This window comes from Centruroides sculpturatus, unplaced genomic scaffold (genome assembly GCF_000671375.1).
Source record: "Centruroides sculpturatus isolate CEXI.00-Female unplaced genomic scaffold, Cexi_2.0 scaffold76, whole genome shotgun sequence".
Taxonomy (NCBI): Eukaryota; Metazoa; Arthropoda; class Arachnida; order Scorpiones; family Buthidae; genus Centruroides; species Centruroides sculpturatus.
The window spans coordinates 610,580-633,502 of NW_019384451.1; the positions used below are offsets into that span (position 1 = coordinate 610,580).

The 22,923-nt window shown below is 27.9% G+C and overlaps 1 protein-coding gene across 6 annotated transcripts in view; it reads left to right on the top strand.

The window, feature by feature from the left end:
• The window catches only part of LOC111620559 (nucleolysin TIAR-like), a 363,479-nt gene that overhangs the window by 310,894 nt on the left and 29,662 nt on the right, over window positions 1-22,923 (top strand). For all 6 annotated transcript variants that reach the window (XM_023362491.1, XM_023362493.1, XM_023362495.1 and 3 more), the window contains 2 exons: window positions 16,526-16,634; window positions 21,333-21,428. In XM_023362491.1, coding sequence (XP_023218259.1) covers window positions 16,526-16,634; window positions 21,333-21,428 — 205 coding nt within the window. The remainder of the gene's footprint in view (window positions 1-16,525; window positions 16,635-21,332; window positions 21,429-22,923) is intronic.

The window sequence follows — 22,923 nt, forward strand, 5'->3', positions numbered from 1 at the left end:
CGACTTTACGTCTGTCCGCCACAAATATTGAAGTCGTAATATCACTAGAAAAATGTTTAAAGCACATAAAATCATATTAAAATATATACATTTACAAGTATGTACTGTATTTACAGTACATGCATTCGTAAATTTAGATTACTTTTTTCTGTACTATATTAAAAACTAAAATTTATTTGTTTGTAAGCTTAAAATAGATCCTTATTAACCATACATTATTAAAAATGCATTAATAAATAAAATACAGAACCGGAATTGGCAATTTATGGTTTAGCCTAGTAACAAGTAAATTCGACTTACGTCATTTTTCAACTTAAGTCGTTCTTTTGGAATCAATTACCGACGTAAGGCGAGGTATACCTGTATAGGTACACAGTTAGACCATCATCTTATGCTAAGATTAATAATTAGAAATTAATTAAATAACTTAAAAAATTTTGGAATGAAAGATTGACATGGAGACTCAAATTTACAACTTCTATTAACTATGAATTATTGTACTTTACTAGTTATATATTTAAAATTTTATCATTTATGATTGAAAATAAAATTTAAAATATACCTATAATAAGTTAGATTATAAATGAATGATCTAATTTATTACAGGTAATGCAATGTATATCTTGAAATAAAGATCAGATGAAGGTCAAGAATAATCAGTTTTTGGTGTAATAGTGATTTAATAAAAACTTTCAATTGTGTTTTAAGTCCAAAATATATTTACTTAATTTAGAAACATTTTCCAACTTGCTATATTAACTTTAATTCTGATTTATAAAATAAATTGAAAATTTATACCAAAACTTTTTAATATGATTAAATAAATATAGTTGCAAAATGTTATAAAATTACATATAAAAGTATAAACAAACATATAAATATGCAGGGTGATTAACTCGGGACTGAACACTTGTTCAATATCTCATGATTGCGTAGTCACATTTGAACATGTAAAGTAAACAGTATCTTGGCCAACTGCTTCATCATGAAATAAAGAATTCTTTCATGTGTTTCATGCTTATCTTTTCATTTTATATTGGGATATCTTACTTAACAAGTGTTGAGTCCTGAATGAATCACCTTGTATATAACCATATTAGAAATTAATTAAAGAAGTGGAATGAAATAGGCACTTCTATCTACAGATCATTAATATTTAAAGCAATAGATTTGTAATTAAGGTTGTGTAAAACTATAAATATCAGATTAGAAAAAGTTAATAGCCATATTGAATGAACCTAAAAAATGATATAATAAAAAATTGATAAATTGATTATTTTTAAGAGATATATTTTTAATTAATGATATTTTATTCACATGAATATAATTATTTGGTGTCTTAAATGAACAAAAATATTTGATTATAATAATTGTAGAGAATTCTTATAGTAAAATTAAATATCATTACTATATATAATATTTCAAATATTACTATAGAAAAACAGTTTATATATATACAGGGAGAGATTATTTTAGAATTTTACAAAAACATGAAAGATATTTCAAGAAACCAAAAATTATTCATACCAAAATATCAGGGGCCATATTCTGGTCACCGTCTCTGGTCTCTCGTCTCTCAAAAGCTGGTTGCTGATTGGCTAATCATTTGGATTAGCCAATCAGCTACTGGCTTGTGAGAGACGGTGACCAGAATACGACCCCAGGTGTCATTCAGTCCTTAGCAATCAGAAAATCCAAAATATTGTGGTTTGAACAAATTTTTGTTTTCCTGAAATAAGTTTCATATCTCAAATTCAATACAGTCATTATTTCATATTTTTGAATTCCATGAATGATTTGTTAATAGTATGTTGTAATATTTCTTTAAAGAATCACTTATTATTTTATTATATATTTTAATTAGTATACAATATGTATTAATCACTCAAAATACTCCTTATCTGATAATTGTTCATATATAAGACAAAATACAATACAATCTATTGGAAGAGTAAATCAGGAATAATAGAAATATCAATTGTTATGGTGAAATATATTTTGTAAATATTTAGCAGCAGAAATCTATAATTGATTCTTTGAGTTATAATATCTCATAAGAAATTTTTGTTTAAATGATTTCAAACTGAAACTGTTTAATCATCTGAAGCATTTAAATATAAGAAATAAAAGAAATACAATAATTGTAAAAGTATCAGATTCAAGGGCACATCTAAATTATAACAATTGATCAAACCGGCCATAGATTGGACCATATAATATTTATGGTCCAGTTATTAGTCACCATAGCATAACAAATAATGACAAAATTTCATTAGTTGATGTAGGAAATCATAACCTGTGTTTGGATGTATGTATACACACACTTGTCCCAGTATGGTAAAAGTTTGTATATATTCTTTGCATAGAAAAAGGAATGCTGCTGGATGAACCATTCAATTACAGCTGTTCAGATTTCACTGTCAGAATGGAATCTACAATCCTGAAGAAAATTTTTTAAAGGTTTGAAGACGAAAGTTTCTCTTCTGCAATATATTGGGCTGTAACACAGGTGCTGCAAAACTTCCCATCTTAAGTAAGCCAGAATTTCCTTACTGAAACTAATGATGTGTGGACTGGTATTATTGTGCTAAAGCATGATGTCACAGCTTAGCATGTCCAAGTATTTGTTTTTTTTTTTTAATGGTAATGCAAACTTTCTGTAGGGTATTTATGGTTGCACTTTGAGGCAGCCATTCAATGGATGAAAACATGGTCAACATGACCTTGCCAACATATGATAAAATGAGCTTTCTTTGGCATTGGTGGTGATGGGTATTTTCACTGAATGTTCATACATTTTGTCATAGGTTCAAAAAGTGGCACTATGTTTCATTATTGATGATAATTTGTAACAAAAAGTAATTTCTGCAACTGTGATCACATGTAGGGTGCTCCAATGTATATGAAGTTGCTTCTGAACTCATTGGATGCACTGCTCACTGCATAAATGTCTGCACCTAATTCTAATCGATTAGCACGAGCAGAAGTTGAGCACATGCAGCCATCGACAGTTCTACCTGTTATCAAAGTAGTTTGAAATGGACTATTTTGTTCTGTGGTGCGTCAGGTGAGGATTTTCCTTACCTGACACATTACAGAACAAATCGACATCTTTTAGGGCTCTCTGACAACAATACTAATTGCTACTTGCTTACATCACTCTTGCAACATGACATATGTATGGCTAGAGCTTTTTATTTTAAGATTGTGAAATTATGGCTCTCGTATATCAGAAACCTTCATTTTATTCTTTATTTATGTAATTTTTCTTCCTTCTCGGGTTTCATATGTTTATTATTATTTTTTTTATTTTTTTATTGTTTTGAAATTGAAAAAGTCATAAAAATATTTTCATAAATGAAGCAGAAATAAATCAGTAATAAGAAAGCTATTAAGGTTAGTTTAGGCACTATGGGACTCAACTAATATGGCAAAAGATGCAGGAAAATTACATGGGTATAACTCTTGCAAGTGTTTCAAGTAATAAATGCAATTTGACACAACAGCAATTCATAATGAATATGTTTTTACAAAAATACCATTCTTTATATTCTCTGCTCTTTCTTCATCTCTGGACAAAAAAAAAAAATCAATTTTAATTCATTTCAAATGAATATTGGTGTTTGCTTGGGACAAGACCTGTCTTGCAATTTAGTGCAAAAAATATATTATCAAAAGTAATAATATATATATAAGTTATTTTTGATAATACAAAGTATGCAACTTTAAAACTTGTTCATTCAGTAAGAGTTATTCAGGCAGTGTGACAAATGCTGCAATTATTTGATAAAATTACCAGAATTTTTTTTGTTTTAAGAATATTAAAGAGTATATATATTAATTTTTGAATGAAGATATTTGAATTTCTTAACTGCATGACCACATCACAAAAAAAAATTTATCACTGTGACCAAACTAACTGTTAAATATGAAAATCAACATTCTTCCAAATGCAATAACATTATCATCTGATCCTCTTAAAACCAGAAAACTTTTGTTTAGACTGTAATAAAACACTTTGTGGTTTGTTTACTTTACAATTGGGTGTGACTGTTTGTTTTAATTTCACAGCCTCCCAGAAATGTAATAAAGTTTTACTATCTTGACCTTGACACACAACCCTTTTCCCTCTGCAATTACAAATAAAGCTGATATCAATCTGTGAAACTGGAGATGATTTACAGGGAAGCAACTTTTGATATGTTTATTTCTTCACTTTATCTGGTCAAATTTCAAAAAAATAAACATAGCAAACCTGAGAAATAAGAAAAATTACATAAATAAAAGATAAAATTGTAATTTTCGATATGTGATGGCCGTAATTTCACAATCTTACAATAAAAAATTCTATTATACAAGGCTATAATAGCAAGCAGCAATTAGTATAGTTGGCTTAGTCTCAAAAGATGCCCCTCTCGATCATTTTCCTTACCCAACATGTCACAGAACAAAATAGTCCATTTCAAATCGCTTTGATAACGGGTAGAACTGACCTTAGCTGCACGTGCTCAACTTCTGCTCTTGCTAATTGCTTAGAATTAGGTGCAAACATTTATGCAGTGAACAGCACACCTTTCATAGTTCAGATATTGATGAATGATTGTACTGAATTGATACTGATGTGATTTTTATGTACCAGTGTTGAATGTTACCAGCCAATTAGACAATGTTTTCCTGTGTGGTGGTGAGCTCTGTCCTAATTGTGGTTCATCTATTTTACTTTTATGGCCTTCACAAAACTTCTCACACCACTTAAACACAGAACTGCATGCCAACACCATTTATGGCTCAAATACATTGAATAATACCCACAGGTTGGACACCTTCCTTCAATAAAAAGTGTATGACTGCATGCTGAGTTTGCTTGCACAGATCCATGACTATAGAAGCATCAAGGAAATGGTTGTCAAACATGCAAAATATGGGTTTTTGCTTTATTACTGGCTATTACACATGGTCTAGTGATATAATTTGATTGGGCTGCAATTTGAAAAATTGTAGACCTATAAATTCCCATCTGTTTGTCTTTCCTTAATCTCAAGAATGGTGTTTTTATTGCAAATGGCACATTTTTTTTATTGCTCTCTGCCTTTTCACAGTTGTTGGAATTGGATCATCTTTATGGTTCCATCCCTGGCTTTCTTGACATGTTGAATAGTCATAAAATGATATGTATAAATATCTCATCACCTTTGATAATCTTGGAAATAATCTGGTGTCCACGTTGGTTCAACATCTCCAGAGTTTTCTTAAAAATTCTGACATGCTCTGACTTTTGGAAATCTGTTAATTGATGAGGCATTACTTTTTTTAACCATAATTCCTTATGCAGAGGCTCTAATCTATTTTCTCTCCTGTATCATTTTATAGGTACATCTTTTGTCTTCTGCAATGATATGTTGAACAGCATTTACATTTTCATGAGTCACTATTGTTCTTAGTTCCCTTTACATGGTTCATCATGGAAGGAAGTACAACCCCCCTAACATTTTTTTATACCATCTGAATAGTAAAGTATGGGGCAAAAGCCAACTTCAGTCATTCATAACAGTCTTTGTCATTCAGTCCAACATAAAAAACTTAATAAATCATTGGACAAAGTGCTTCTCTCTAGAAAGTTTCATTGTTACTATTAGAAAGGGGGTCTATCTCACTTAAATTATGGGAGAGTGATGAAAATTGTTTATGCATAATGTGTCATATAAAATTTATTATTAAAAAAACAATGAACACTTTAATTCATCATGGATGGTTTTCTTGTATTGCAAAACTTTTGGATTAGCCCTCATATGCATATTGAACATGTTTGCTTCTTATAATTAATAAGCTTATACATGGTAATGATTCAGATTTTTTATACATTATATGTGATAGTAGTATTTGCTTATAATTTACTTTATTAGCCAATTATCAGAATTTATTGTTAATAGACATACATACCATACTTTCCATCAAATAAGTCATACCCATTATTTAGCAAAATTATTTATGAAAAACTAGCAACATATTACCGTATTTACTCGCATATAAGATGAGGTTTTTATTCATTTATCACGGCTTCAAATTCCTAGGTCGTCCTATATGCATGAGCGAAAGCTTCCTTGCGTTTTTGCAAATAATTTTTGTGAACCGTGTATTCGCATTTTTTACCAGATACTTACCCTCTTGTATTTAAAAACATAAGTATTTTATATGAGTGGTTTGAATTGTTTTTGTATATTGTTGGGAGTAAAGATGAATACCAATAGGAAAAGCAAAGCATTTGAATTGAATTCCAGATTGAAAATCCAAAATCACACGGGAGCACAATATAAGTTTTAACCCATTCCCATGTAAAAACAGATGATTATTCGGAAATCAGAATTCAGAGAAACTCATAAGTGTAATCAATGGAGAGTTTGATTCCACTGCTAAGAATTGAAAAAAAAGGGTTTCCGATCATCCAGCTTTACATGAACAAATTATGCTGTTGATTTTACATGCCTTTTCCTTAAAGTTTAAAATGCCAGTTATTTTTGTTGGACAATTTACATTCATTTGATATTTTACTTGTGATTAAATGAAATAAAATTACAGGTGTATTAATAAATCTAATTTTTTTTATTTTGATCTTTAAAGTCAAACTTTGTCTTATATGCGAGGTCATCGTATATGTGAGCAAATACAGTATGCATTGCTATATTTTCATAAATATTTTAAATATTTATATTTGTTATTTATTTGATGTAATAAACAGAATTACAAAAATAGTCTTTTCATATTAAAATATATNAAGATAAGACATTCATTCCTTCTTGTCAGAAAGTTGGTTTTGATTTGTAAATATTTTAATCAATTATAATCTTTTTCCATAATGAAACAAGAAAAATAACAATTTAGATAATTTTGAATGTAATGTTTAATAATAATACTATAAAGGAAGTAATTTATAATTTTATTAATTTTTTTGGCAAAACACTCATTTTGCTAAAATTGGCAATATAGTATAGTTCAGTATATAGTATTAAAACTTAGGACTACAAAAATAGTGAAAGTTAACAAAACTATTTAATTAAGCATTAAACAAACTTAAATTTGATATATCTTTTCTTCCTGTTTTTATTTGGTATTGATGTTTTTAAGTGAAATCATTTCTAGTAGAAAATATGATAAATATTTATAGTGTAGTTTGCTAAGATGTATATTTATATAGTCATGTAGAAAAGGTTAAAGTGAGACTTATTAAAATAAATTATACAGTTCACTTATTAATTCATATAATGATGCAATTATGATTTATAGTGTGAAATCTTTTTTACAAGATAAAATATTCAAACATACTCCAATTAGACAGTTCATAATTTACTTTCCTTTTTATTTCATTCATGTTTGATGTTTGAAGAGTGATGCCAATATATACTTCCAACAGACTTTTAACAATCAACTCATTTCCCCAAACAGTCGTCTTTTCTTTTCTATCAGTTATTACACTTTTATTTTTATCTCTTTTACTTGCTTCTGTTTATATACCTCTAAATAAAGAAATATCTGATAACTCACCTATTTGTTTCTCTTATGTTGTATTCACTTCTCTCATTTTATATCAATGAGTAACTTAATCAATGCTTTCATTTTATATATATTATTTTAATTAGAATTGTTGGTGGATAGGTAAATATCTGTTTTGAATCATATTTGGGAAACATAGACTAGGTACTGCTAGAACAAGATATGAATTTCAACAATGACAAATAGCTTTTTTTTATTTTTTTCATTTATGAGAAGTTTTTAGGAATAGGTATGCTTGTAAATCAGGATCAAACTTTATTGTAATATTTTGTGTAGTGGATTAAATTTTATCATTTGTAATATCTCTGAAACAAATGCACAATGTTAGATTTAGATGTTATCTATATAAACTTACAATAAAATGGAGCTCAATTTTAATAGTCATACTTTTTTGAAAGCCAAATTATTTTCAGGCTAGACTTAGATAATTTTAGTTAATTAAATTAAGGAATTGACTTATACAGGTATACCTCGACTTCTGTCATTTCGAGTTATGTCGTTCCCGATTATACATCGTTTGTCAAAAAAGTATATGGAAAAATAAAAATCAAATTTAAGTCATTTTATTCGACTTTACGTCTGTCCGCCACAAATATTGAAGTCGTAATATCACTAGAAAAATGTTTAAAGCACATAAAATCATATTAAAATATATTTATTAGCAAGAAAATGTACTAGTACTTTTAACAATGCATTGTTGTCTTCATCAGATAATTGATTCCAATTAGAACACAGAATACAAAATTTGAATTGCAACAATTTAAATAACAAAGTTTTATTTGTTATTCAAATGATATAGTGAGACTAACAATGAGAATGTACTTCATTTATGTCACTCCAAAATAGAACAGTAATACATTATATAACCTTTATCATGTTTATTCCAACAGATTTTAAAGTAAACTTGTTTTAATTACTGTATTAATTTAAAAATTGTTTATAAAGACAATGAAAAATAGATAAATTTATCAGGGCTAGATTTAACCCTTTTGATACTGCAGGCACAGGCATACAAACTTCTTTTACATTAACATAAATGCTTCTGACACTAACTTGAATTTTAATATGAAAGCATACTGAATTTAGTACACTTTTAAATATGAAATTTTTACATTTTACTAAACAATAAGTTTAATATGTAATTAGATTATTTAAATCATTATCTTTATTTATGTATTTATGTAGACAAGTTAATTATTAACTATAAATATTGCAATATTTAGAGTTATTTACTTTTTTGTTAAATTCTTATACTATACTCACTGATTTTGCCATTTCTCAAACTCTGTCACTCTAGGCATTGTCATGTTGTACCTATTTAGAAATCCAGCTTAGGATAGTCTATTAGTTAGGATCATCTAGGAACTACGGTGTGAGAATTTGGACATTTGGGTTTTATCAAGTTTCAATAGCTACAATTGCCTAGGCCTATCCGATCCAATTGTATTAAATCAGAGTGATGTTTTTAGACACATTTTTATAAAATATATGTCTTATACAAGTACTCCTGACTTAACGAATGAGTTACATTCCTACAACTAGGTCATTAAGAAAATTACCCAACAAACGAGGAGCTTAATTCTTTTAGTTATTCTTAATAAAGAAATGGCCTAAAGGAAACTTCAACTTAATAACTTTGCTTTAATTTGTACCTCTTATGTATTATAGAACATAAAAATACAGTCAGCAAAAATTATTAAAATGTTATACAGAAATATTTCAAAAATGTATTCATTTCAAAAAGTCATTTGCATTAGTAATTTAGTCATTGAATCGTTCAAAGAGTGGTAATACTTCCAGATCATCAGAGTTATCAGGAGCTGTAGAGGCCCAGGTAAGAGAGATGACTGCAAAAAAATGGAAATAATTTTACAGGTAGGCATCCTGGGTGTAACCTTTGAGAAGAAGCTCATTAGTGTGATCTGCTTTGTTTGATGAACCATTCAACATTCGGATCTATACCCTCTAGTTCTAATATAGCCATGTTTAATTTCAAGAATACACCTGCTAACCCCTTTACAGTGAATTTACTTTTGTACTTCTATTGTTTTCTCTTATTCCTCTTCCAAGTACTGCTATGCTTCCAATTCTGTTACTCTTCTTTCGATTCTTGGTGCTTCCTCCAGCTGAAGACATCGGCCGTGTTCAGTAACACAGAACACCTAAGTTAGAATTCTGAGTGGCTTAGTGGGCGGACCTAAGAATACATAAAAGAAGCTAGTGGTGGGAGGAGTCAAGCAGTAGTTAGAAACGAGTTTAACATTGCATCATAACTAGACTTAGCAAGAATTCTGCGTTACTGAACATGGCCATGCTCTTTCTTTTTACCAACATCTTGTTTGATCAATGAAATGGCATTTTACTTGAAGAAACACTCTAAATGCAGTCAAAAATATTTGTAATTCAGAATAAATGTTGCTGAGATAAATAAGGAAGGTGTTTTTCATGCATATCAGTATCTATTGAAAAGTTTCATTGCACTAATTAACTATATCCTGTACTATGGAGTGCACAATAAAGTACAAATTTGCAAAAGAAATATGTAATCTTGGAGATTGTGAATGCTTTTGTGTAGTAAATAATGAATGACTGAGGAAATGAGAAAAATATTTTTACAATTTTAGTAAAATATCATAAATATTTAAAAATGATTTTTAAAAAATAGTTATCAATTGTATTGTAAAACATTCTATATCATTTTATTCTTTATCATAAAAGAAATTCCATCTTCTNCACTTCTCTAGAAATGCTAAAAACATATCTTATTTTAGAGAAGAAAATATATAAAATAGAAGCAATTCAAATGTAAATAACATAAGTCCTGAGTAAGATGTAATGCAGGTTAGAATATCTATCAGTGTCACACCATAAGATTTCAACCTTGATTCTGATACACAGATAAAATTTGGAGAAGTAGGGAAACAGGACATTTTTTACATGGGAAAACATTCGAAATTTGGAATATGTTTAAACCTGAGGATGATCTATGGAGTTGATCGAAAACGTTAGTTTTTTTAATAAAACTCCCTTGGCAAAAAATAACGTGTTTGTTACTTGAATAATTATTTTGCCAAGTACATTTCTGTTCAATGTTATTGACAATTTCATTACACATATTTTTATTGAATTGAAAATAATTTAATAGGATTTTTTAAAATATTAAATCATATGAAAGAAAGCACAAATACTTGCATATACCAGTGTTTTTAAACCTTTTTCTTATCATAGACCAGTAAAATTATGGATAATTTATGCAGATCACTAATTGTATACAACTATAAATTATGCTTATAAATGCTTATCTAGAGTTACTGTAAGTAACAAAGTATAAGCAGTAACTCTTGATTACTGTTTAATTAAATGTCGCCTGTAATCAACTGTACCATCAGTCAGTAGGGTCAAATATTTTTCTGTCTACTGGTGAAATTTTTTTGTAGACTGACAGTTGAAAAAACTGGCTTATACTATTTATGCTGTTTAATACAGTCAAATCTGTACCAACTGGTACAAATATTAACTATAAATTTACTTCATATAGTGATTCATTTTTGTCTAACAATAGTTCACAACTAGTTTTTATATAATTAATATCGATTGCAGCAACACAAAGTTTCTTTCTGTTCTACAGTATCAATTGAATAGCACATTAAGTTGTAATCATAAAATTAAATGAAATCAATTTAAGGTGTTTATTAAATAAATAAATAAAAATATATACAGTATTACATTGCTAATGAGGACCCAGACCAGGGTCTGAGCACTTCTCTAGAAATGCTAAAAACATATCTTATTTTAGAGAAGAAAATATATAAAATAGAAGCAATTCAAATGTAAATAACATAAGTCCTGAGTAAGATGTAATGCAGGTTAGAATATCTATAAAGACGGGACTGACTTTAACTAGTGTTGAATTTACCTTCAAAGGAACCCTAAGCAATTTAAATAAATGAGCTTTAATTCTTCCTTTCTTCTGACCCCCCGTTTTTAGTTGCAAGAAGTCAGAAGAAAGGAAGAATTAAAGCTCATTTATCATTAATATATATAGTTTATCAAGTATATTACAATTTCTTCTAACTCTTTTCAGCTGCAAACTCCTTAATCACATCATTAAAAGACAATTTCTATAATTTATCATTCTGTATAAGCATAAGGCTTAAATCTGACAGTTTCTCTTGCTTTATGTTGTATGCAAATCATTTTTTCATGCCTCAGTGTGCTGATGGGCTTCTCACCTTAACAATTTGTTATTGGTAATGTTAAAAATAGTTTCACAATGCTTTCTAACAAAAATTTGATTTATAACTCAACAAGAAAATTTAAAAAAAATAAAGTGGGGTTCCCAAGTAGTTGCTTGTTTTGCTTTGTGATAAATTTGCCATTGACTTTAACTTAGAAAAATAATATAAAAATATGTTCCTTTCTTAAATTGGCTCTATTATTCCAATAGGGTGAACTGAAGTAGAAGGATATTGAAACAATGCATTAGAATGTATAAATAAATTTCATGTGAATAAAACCATATCTTTTAAATTGAGATATTAAATAAATGGAAAATAATTATTTTAGAATTATATAGCTAATGTCATTTTAATACATTTTTTTTTAAATAACATTAAACTGATTTCAGAAATATTATCCTTAAACTCATACACATAAAACACATTTATAATACAAAATGATATTAATGAAAAAGAAATCTCTCAATTTTATTCAATACTAACTTAATTACTATTGATACTAACATTAATCATTTCCAAAATATATTATGTTACTAATTGGCTATTAAATCAATTAATGATAAACATAATTTAGCATTAAAGATTTATGTTTGTCACCATTTATTGATAATTTTGATGATGTTAATGTTATGAAAATAAATCTGTTTAATGTTGAGTAATTTAATTTAATTTTGTTTTAAACATTAAGTATGTAAAGTAGAAGGAAAGGAATTTTGATTGGTTTGGTAGTAATAAATGGTTTTATAGTTTTCTAATGTAAATTATTGCACATGAAAAGAACCTCACTCAAAAAAAATGTTTATCTGTTATAACTTGCAGCATGTTTGTACATTAAATAATAGTTTTCAAACTCTCAAAATATGAAAACAATTTAAAGTGTTATTTAATAAATAAAATAAATACACTATTACAATAGTAATTCCAACATTATTTATATTTTTAAAGTTTTCAATATTTTAAAAATATCTGACGCAGGGGTAAGTCATAGAACAGCAGTTCTCAACTGATGAACCCTTAAAATGAAAATTTTATATATATTTAAATAGGTGTTTAACAAATGGAAAGCATTTAAAAACTATTATGATACAATTCTATTGTAATTTTTATATTATTTTAACAATGTTCAAGTGCATCTCAGATTTTCATGTTGTTCTTTATATTTTTAGCTTTTCAATTCACATCAGATGATAACATAGTATTCTTAAAAAATATTATCACTCATAAATATTGCCTACTTTCTGTTGCTATAATTTAAGCAGAAATTATTTTTATATACAGTGATTGCCATTTATTGTGCTCACATTGGTTCAAGACTTTTAATAATAAGCAGCTGATAACAATATTTTGTAAGCGTCATTTTACAGGGCAACCAGTTTACAGGAGTATGTGTTTACTATATAGTAGGGTAGTCAAACAGTCAATTGCAATTAATGGATCAATCTCAGAAAATGTTTGATTAATTGCTATAGTATTTGTTATTGACAATTCAAGTAACAAACACCTTTATTCTTTTATTCTTTATCATAAAAGAAATTCCATCTTCTATTGATATTTCTTCATTCATAGAATTGTTTTTACTTTACTTAAACCAGGCCCGTCTTTGGTACATGCGAGGCCCTGGGCCAAGAAAAGCTTGGAGGCCCCCTTAAGGAATTTGTAATGGAGGATTAATGTTCATAAATTTTTTCAATTAGCTTTCTCTGCTAAACATATTGTTATATTTATGTTTAATAAAATTTATCAAACATATCTTTTGATTGTTTACTCTTTATNGGTGTTTATTAAATAAATAAATAAAAATATATACAGTATTACATTGCTAATGAGGACCCAGACCAGGGTCTGAGCACTTCTCTAGAAATGCTAAAAACATATCTTATTTTAGAGAAGAAAATATATAAAATAGAAGCAATTCAAATGTAAATAACATAAGTCCTGAGTAAGATGTAATGCAGGTTAGAATATCTATCAGTGTCACACCATAAGATTTCAACCTTGATTCTGATACACAGATAAAATTTGGAGAAGTAGGGAAACAGGACATTTTTTACATGGGAAAACATTCGAAATTTGGAATATGTTTAAACCTGAGGATGATCTATGGAGTTGATCGAAAACGTTAGTTTTTTTAATAAAACTCCCTTGGCAAAAAATAACGTGTTTGTTACTTGAATAATTATTTTGCCAAGTACATTTCTGTTCAATGTTATTGACAATTTCATTACACATATTTTTATTGAATTGAAAATAATTTAATAGGATTTTTTAAAATATTAAATCATATGAAAGAAAGCACAAATACTTGCATATACCAGTGTTTTTAAACCTTTTTCTTATCATAGACCAGTAAAATTATGGATAATTTATGCAGATCACTAATTGTATACAACTATAAATTATGCTTATAAATGCTTATCTAGAGTTACTGTAAGTAACAAAGTATAAGCAGTAACTCTTGATTACTGTTTAATTAAATGTCGCCTGTAATCAACTGTACCATCAGTCAGTAGGGTCAAATATTTTTCTGTCTACTGGTGAAATTTTTTTGTAGACTGACAGTTGAAAAAACTGGCTTATACTATTTATGCTGTTTAATACAGTCAAATCTGTACCAACTGGTACAAATATTAACTATAAATTTACTTCATATAGTGATTCATTTTTGTCTAACAATAGTTCACAACTAGTTTTTATATAATTAATATCGATTGCAGCAACACAAAGTTTCTTTCTGTTCTACAGTATCAATTGAATAGCACATTAAGTTGTAATCATAAAATTAAATGAAATCAATTTAAGGTGTTTATTAAATAAATAAATAAAAATATATACAGTATTACATTGCTAATGAGGACCCAGACCAGGGTCTGAGCACTTCTCTAGAAATGCTAAAAACATATCTTATTTTAGAGAAGAAAATATATAAAATAGAAGCAATTCAAATGTAAATAACATAAGTCCTGAGTAAGATGTAATGCAGGTTAGAATATCTATCAGTGTCACACCATAAGATTTCAACCTTGATTCTGATACACAGATAAAATTTGGAGAAGTAGGGAAACAGGACATTTTTTACATGGGAAAAATGTGTTATAATTGTTAAAATCCTTGAATGGCAGGAGAGAGAACATTGTTGCTTAAAACACAAGCAAAAGATCAGTTAACATCTCTTGATTGGAGAAGTTCAGTGTCAGGCGAATACTGAAGATTGACCATTCCTGTGACCTGATCTGGTCTACTTTCACTTGGAGAGAATAAAAGAACCAATAGAGAGACAATGGGAAGGAGTAGAGACCAGTCAGAGACAAAATTTGGGGATAATATCCTTTAAAAACCCTGACTTTCAAAGACAAAGTTAGATTTGCCTCTCTGAACTTCACAGCCTAAAATGTTTTCCTTTTTTCTGTGTTTGTGTCCTGCTATCATTATCTATATCATTGAAATGCTGTCATATCTGTTTTTGCTGAAAGGATGATCCTTGGACCAGCCATTGACCATCCCATCTTTTTGCTTGATAATGACACTGACTCATCAAGGGACTTTATCGAAAAAGAATCAAATCCTTACATCATAGTCCAAGTATAACATCCTTTGTATGAAATTGTAAGATTTCAGTTTTGCCAAATAAACAAATTACATCTGTAAAGGTGCTTTGCCTCAGTGTTGTCTATCACTTCCAAATTCCATCCCTCATACCTTGTTGTCTTGACTTGATTTTGAAATTTCTCCCTTTCCATCCCCCTTTTGGTAACCTCAGCAATTCCAATGTTTAAAGTTTTCAATGTTCTAAAAATATGTTATTCAGGAATAAGTTGTAGAACAACAGTTCTCAACTGGTGATATACCAACTGGCATAGAACACTTTTTAATAAAACTATAATCAATTCCATGTTTAAAAAATACAAAGATAATTATTAAATAATACTTCTAGAAAAGTAATAACTAATATTTAGGATTAATTTAAGATAACTTTTCAAAATTTGTTGGTTATACGTATCATAAATGTCCTAGTTTAATCTGATAACAATAAGAGCTGATCGAAATAACTGGCAAGATTTTACATACAAAATATAGAACTAGAACTGGTTTGGGAAAACAGGTTTTGATTACATTAAGTGGCTGATAACATCAGCCAGTGATAATAAGCAGCAACCACTGTATTTAAATTTATTAAGATAATAATCTAAGTTAATAACTAAGTTAAATATTGTAGTTCTTTGTGTTAATTTTACTTTTAAATTCTGAAAATTGGGTTCATTTCTGTTTTAATTTTTAATAAATTATAATTAAGTTTTGATCTGTAATTCATGTTTAAGTATGGAAAACATCTTGAAATGAAACAAATTTTAATATTATGGTAAATGTCATTTGGTAGAACTATATCTTAATGCTGTATTTTAGTTCCAAATATGATATTTAGTTTTGTATTGTATTAAAATTAAAAATATAAATAAGTAAAACATTAAATTTTGCATTTAATTAATTTTAATTATAATTACATATAATAAATATAATTATATTTATTATAATATATTTTCTTCTTTTATTGTCAAATATGAAAATCAAAAGTTTTGCTGTTGACATTAATGCAGCAGCATAAATGTCAGCATAATTAGTTGCATGATGAACATTGATAAAAAGAAAAATTCATTAGATACATATAAATATACTATCATTTATTTTATTTTATATTTTGGCATATGTGTAAAATATATAAAGTCTAATAAAACTTCTTGCAGGACGCTGAAAATGCAATAGCCACGATGAATGGTCAGTGGCTAGGAAGTCGTGCTATAAGAACCAATTGGGCTACAAGAAAACCTCCAGCTAGTCGATCCCAAAATGAAAGTAAGTTTTTTTAATATATATAAACTATTTATATAAATAGTTTGATTTTTAATTAATATGAATAATTTTTTATACACAAATAATATGAAAAATGTAAGTATATTATTATAAGTACATAAAATGATTTTATATTTGTTTTAATGAAACAATTTTCAAGGTTATATTTTATGACAGTATAATATTCAACAGAAGAAACTAATCAATTTCCAAAATAAGAATGGAGTTTAGGGGTAGATCTTGAATCTTCATTACTCTGTATAGAATGAGATTGAATAAAATAGAACATCATAAAATCTTTGCATATTCAAACATTGTGTCAAAACATATCATATGATATGTTTTATTTTTTTTTTTATACTCTTAAAATTTTTGCAAATATAACAGAAATTTCAAAAACATTATAATTTACCATTGTGCCAGTAAGATAAAACCAAATATGATGTCACTTTCATTTTATTTAAAATACATTAGAATCTTGTTTTATGCAGGTTTGTTATACAAGGATGTGTGTTTTCATGGATGGGAAATAATAAGTATAAAAAAAATAAATCATTGAATATCATTTTGTTTGTATAATGTTTCTTTTAATAAACACCATTAGAAAATGAATGCTGAAAGATATGAATTAGTTTTTCGTAATAAAATGATATAATTGTGCAATACAGTCTACCCCCTATAACACTGTTGATTATTCCGTTTTATATGAATTCTATGTTGTACGAGTCACTTAGATTTTACAAATACGTGTGCCGGGCTGTGAACAGCTCACATATTTGTAAAATCTAAGTGACTCATACAACATGGAATTCATATAACGTGGAATTATCTACAGTGTTATAGAGGTGTCGACTGTACTTAACTATTGGTCTCTTTATTCAATGCATTTTTTATTCATTAATGAATTAGTTAAAGCATATATCTGCATATAGTTATTCCTTGATATATTATTTCCCTGAAAAGCATTGTAGATTCTTCTAATTATGTATTGATTGCTAATGCTATCATTATTTAATAGTCTAATTTTTACTAGTTGTGGTTATTTTGTTTATAATTAACACTAGTAGCCCAGGACGTCTTCTAGTGGGTGTTGTTTACAAATTTCCATGAAGCACGGTTCCTTTGACTTTTTTGTTCCTATCAATATGCTCCACAGCTCTGTTAAAATCCCAACGGTAAGGTTAGATGAAGAGGTGGCGATCCCCAAACTGTAGCCCCCTGTGCAAACAATAAAGGCAAAGGAGCCATACCCCTACTCGCAACCCTTCGCGAGATATAAGCCCCTGAAATAATAAATTCCTATTACAAATATACTGAATTATTTATATTGTTATATTGACCAAATAATAATTTATTGGCCAAATGAATAATAATAATTCATATTGTTAATTTAAATAACAATTAAAATTGTTAATTTGAATGTTTGAAATATGACACACGATAGGGGCGCCTCTAGTGTCCGTTATCAAACGGTTACGGGACGGATGGATGGACGGACGGATACCCGTTGAATGGGTTATATGTATAGATTATATGTAGAACTTTGGAAGATCATTACTTATAAATTGAAAAATTTGAGACCAGCCATAAATATAAGAATAAGGAATAGCATAAAATAAAAATGTATTTCTTAAATTGTTTTATTTTATGCTATTCCTGTTTTTATGAGGTCAAATATGATTGCAGATTGAAAATATTTTATGTAAAGATGCTAAAATGTATCAAAGTGGTGTATTTGCTGTTGCTGGATTGTTTCAAGCTGCAATCAACAGAAATAGTTTTTCAATTCCCAACATTTTCATAACTAACTTCAGCATCCCTCTTTAAATGTTTATATATAAACAACATATAGTTTAATATTTTCCATTTAAATTTAATATGATAGAATTAAAAATAAAGTAATTTTATTGCATATTATTTAAAATGGTATAAAATTCTTGGTGCTTCCTCCAGCTGAAGACATCGGCCGTGTTCAGTAACACAGAACACCTAAGTTAGAATTCTGAGTGGCTTAGTGGGCGGACCTAAGAATACATAAAAGAAGCTAGTGGTGGGAGGAGTCAAGCAGTAGTTAGAAACGAGTTCAACTANTATTGTTAAGTCAAAATTGTCAGTACTTTTAACTTGAACCTGTTTTTCCTGTGTACTTGCCATCCTTTGATAGGTCTGTGATCTTTATTTTATTTTATATTTTGGCATATGTGTAAAATATATAAAGTCTAATAAAACTTCTTGCAGGACGCTGAAAATGCAATAGCCACGATGAATGGTCAGTGGCTAGGAAGTCGTGCTATAAGAACCAATTGGGCTACAAGAAAACCTCCAGCTAGTCGATCCCAAAATGAAAGTAAGTTTTTTTAATATATATAAACTATTTATATAAATAGTTTGATTTTTAATTAATATGAATAATTTTTTATACACAAATAATATGAAAAATGTAAGTATATTATTATAAGTACATAAAATGATTTTATATTTGTTTTAATGAAACAATTTTCAAGGTTATATTTTATGACAGTATAATATTCAACAGAAGAAACTAATCAATTTCCAAAATAAGAATGGAGTTTAGGGGTAGATCTTGAATCTTCATTACTCTGTATAGAATGAGATTGAATAAAATAGAACATCATAAAATCTTTGCATATTCAAACATTGTGTCAAAACATATCATATGATATGTTTTATTTTTTTTTTTATACTCTTAAAATTTTTGCAAATATAACAGAAATTTCAAAAACATTATAATTTACCATTGTGCCAGTAAGATAAAACCAAATATGATGTCACTTTCATTTTATTTAAAATACATTAGAATCTTGTTTTATGCAGGTTTGTTATACAAGGATGTGTGTTTTCATGGATGGGAAATAATAAGTATAAAAAAAATAAATCATTGAATATCATTTTGTTTGTATAATGTTTCTTTTAATAAACACCATTAGAAAATGAATGCTGAAAGATATGAATTAGTTTTTCGTAATAAAATGATATAATTGTGCAATACAGTCTACCCCCTATAACACTGTTGATTATTCCGTTTTATATGAATTCTATGTTGTACGAGTCACTTAGATTTTACAAATACGTGTGCCGGGCTGTGAACAGCTCACATATTTGTAAAATCTAAGTGACTCATACAACATGGAATTCATATAACGTGGAATTATCTACAGTGTTATAGAGGTGTCGACTGTACTTAACTATTGGTCTCTTTATTCAATGCATTTTTTATTCATTAATGAATTAGTTAAAGCATATATCTGCATATAGTTATTCCTTGATATATTATTTCCCTGAAAAGCATTGTAGATTCTTCTAATTATGTATTGATTGCTAATGCTATCATTATTTAATAGTCTAATTTTTACTAGTTGTGGTTATTTTGTTTATAATTAACACTAGTAGCCCAGGACGTCTTCTAGTGGGTGTTGTTTACAAATTTCCATGAAGCACGGTTCCTTTGACTTTTTTGTTCCTATCAATATGCTCCACAGCTCTGTTAAAATCCCAACGGTAAGGTTAGATGAAGAGGTGGCGATCCCCAAACTGTAGCCCCCTGTGCAAACAATAAAGGCAAAGGAGCCATACCCCTACTCGCAACCCTTCGCGAGATATAAGCCCCTGAAATAATAAATTCCTATTACAAATATACTGAATTATTTATATTGTTATATTGACCAAATAATAATTTATTGGCCAAATGAATAATAATAATTCATATTGTTAATTTAAATAACAATTAAAATTGTTAATTTGAATGTTTGAAATATGACACACGATAGGGGCGCCTCTAGTGTCCGTTATCAAACGGTTACGGGACGGATGGATGGACGGACGGATACCCGTTGAATGGGTTATATGTATAGATTATATGTAGAACTTTGGAAGATCATTACTTATAAATTGAAAAATTTGAGACCAGCCATAAATATAAGAATAAGGAATAGCATAAAATAAAAATGTATTTCTTAAATTGTTTTATTTTATGCTATTCCTGTTTTTATGAGGTCAAATATGATTGCAGATTGAAAATATTTTATGTAAAGATGCTAAAATGTATCAAAGTGGTGTATTTGCTGTTGCTGGATTGTTTCAAGCTGCAATCAACAGAAATAGTTTTTCAATTCCCAACATTTTCATAACTAACTTCAGCATCCCTCTTTAAATGTTTATATATAAACAACATATAGTTTAATATTTTCCATTTAAATTTAATATGATAGAATTAAAAATAAAGTAATTTTATTGCATATTATTTAAAATGGTATAAAATTAATGAACAAAATAATTAAAGTAAAACTATATATAAATAATGAGAAACAGAATAGAAATATATATTGTATTTAGTTATCATGTTTACAATATTAATTCAAGAAATAAGTTTCAAAAAATTTTTCACTCTATAAAATTAATTCATATTATGAATATGTTAATGAAAATTTTTAAGGAAAAATGAACTGTAATAAACTATAATAATAATAAATACATATAGCAAATAATTGAGCAAAAAATTAAGCAAATATTTTCAAAATAAAATAGGATTATTTTCTATAGTTGGAAGATTTTTCTTTTTAAATTTTAAATGTATCAAATAAGATTATCATTCTAAAAATGAAATACTTTAAAAATATAATTTTATAGAAGTAAAATTTTTAGATTTATTCATTTTCAATATTGTTTTTTACTAATTTGCAGCAAATGCTAAACCACTAACATTTGATGAAGTGTATAATCAGTCAAGTCCAACAAATTGTACAGTATATTGTGGTGGCATTACTCAAGGCTTAACAGGTAACTTCTAATTCATATATATTAATTTATTATATTTTATAAAATTTAATTGATTTGAAATGCTTGTTTGAGCAAAGACTAATCCTATAAGAGAAAACTGTTATATTAAATTTAAAAAAATGAGAAAATTTAATTTAAAAATTTTTTGAATTTGAAACTAATTTTTATTTACATTGTATTTCTTGAATACTATAATCTTTTCTATATTTTCTATATTTATTGAACTATGAATTTGGATTTTTGTCATTCACAAAAAAGAAAAGCATTAATAATGATAACAGTTCAGTTATTGTTCAATGATATGAAAATGGCTTGTAGTAAAGTTTCTAAAATTTGAATTTCAAATGTACATTATGTAATTTATTTAACATGATTTATTCATTCCTACTCATAATTATGATAAACTGAAATTTTTTTATATACAATATATTAAAATACAGTAGAGCATCGATTATCCGACTCAATTGGTTCGGATAAGTTATTTTTCGGATAACGAATCATGTACGAAAAAATATATTAATTTATCCCATGTTGAAATTTCTCTCCGTTGCGTGTCGCTTTGCGTTGGTTGGATAACTGAAAAAACGGATAACCAAAAAGTATGAAAAAATACATTATTAGTATAGTATATTAGTATATCCCATGTAATTAGTATATTAGTATATCGCTATTAACCTACTTCACGTTGAATTTTCATCGATGTTAAACCTAACAAATTTTTTTAAAATAATAATCGTCGCTATTGTATCGTTAAAAATTATTTTATTGCTCACAAAGCAAACAACCACTCATAATTAGAAAATTAAGCCTCATTTAAATACTGGCCTCCCTTTCATGGTCAAGCTAGTGTTGCCAGCTAAAACACGCAAAAATTAAAAAAAAATAATATTAAAGTAGCCAAGACATAGCCAAATATTGTAGCGCCACATCACTAGCGGACATTTGAAATTTGCCGACTAGAACAGTTGGTTAACCAATGTGATGGTTGATCGGGGGTCGGATAATCGATTCTCTACTGCAGTGTTTCTCAACGGGGTCGATATTGCTCCCATGTGGGCGTTTTTCCATGTTGAGGGGACGATTAGTAACAATTTATATTTTGGGGGATGAAAAACAATTTTCTGGGCAATATAGTAAAACATTATATTAAGAATAATTAGATATTTTATTCGTTATATCCCACAATAGTTAAACAAATAACATTATACTAGTCACTAGTCTATTCAATGTAGTACGAATTTGGCGTTAGCCTTGGCCCTTGGCATCAGAATTTTGTAGTGAAGGAGGCGATACTACGTAACGGTTTTATGGAAGGGGGCAATACTACGTTAAAGGGGGTGACAATTCGTTAGAGGTTGAGAAACACTGCTCTACTGTATATGTAAATACTTAATTTGGTCATTTATTTTTATATATTTCAAAATACTTTATTGATGTACCATTGGCATTTAATTATTATTTTTTTTTTTATTTAAAAAATTGGATATATGCATTT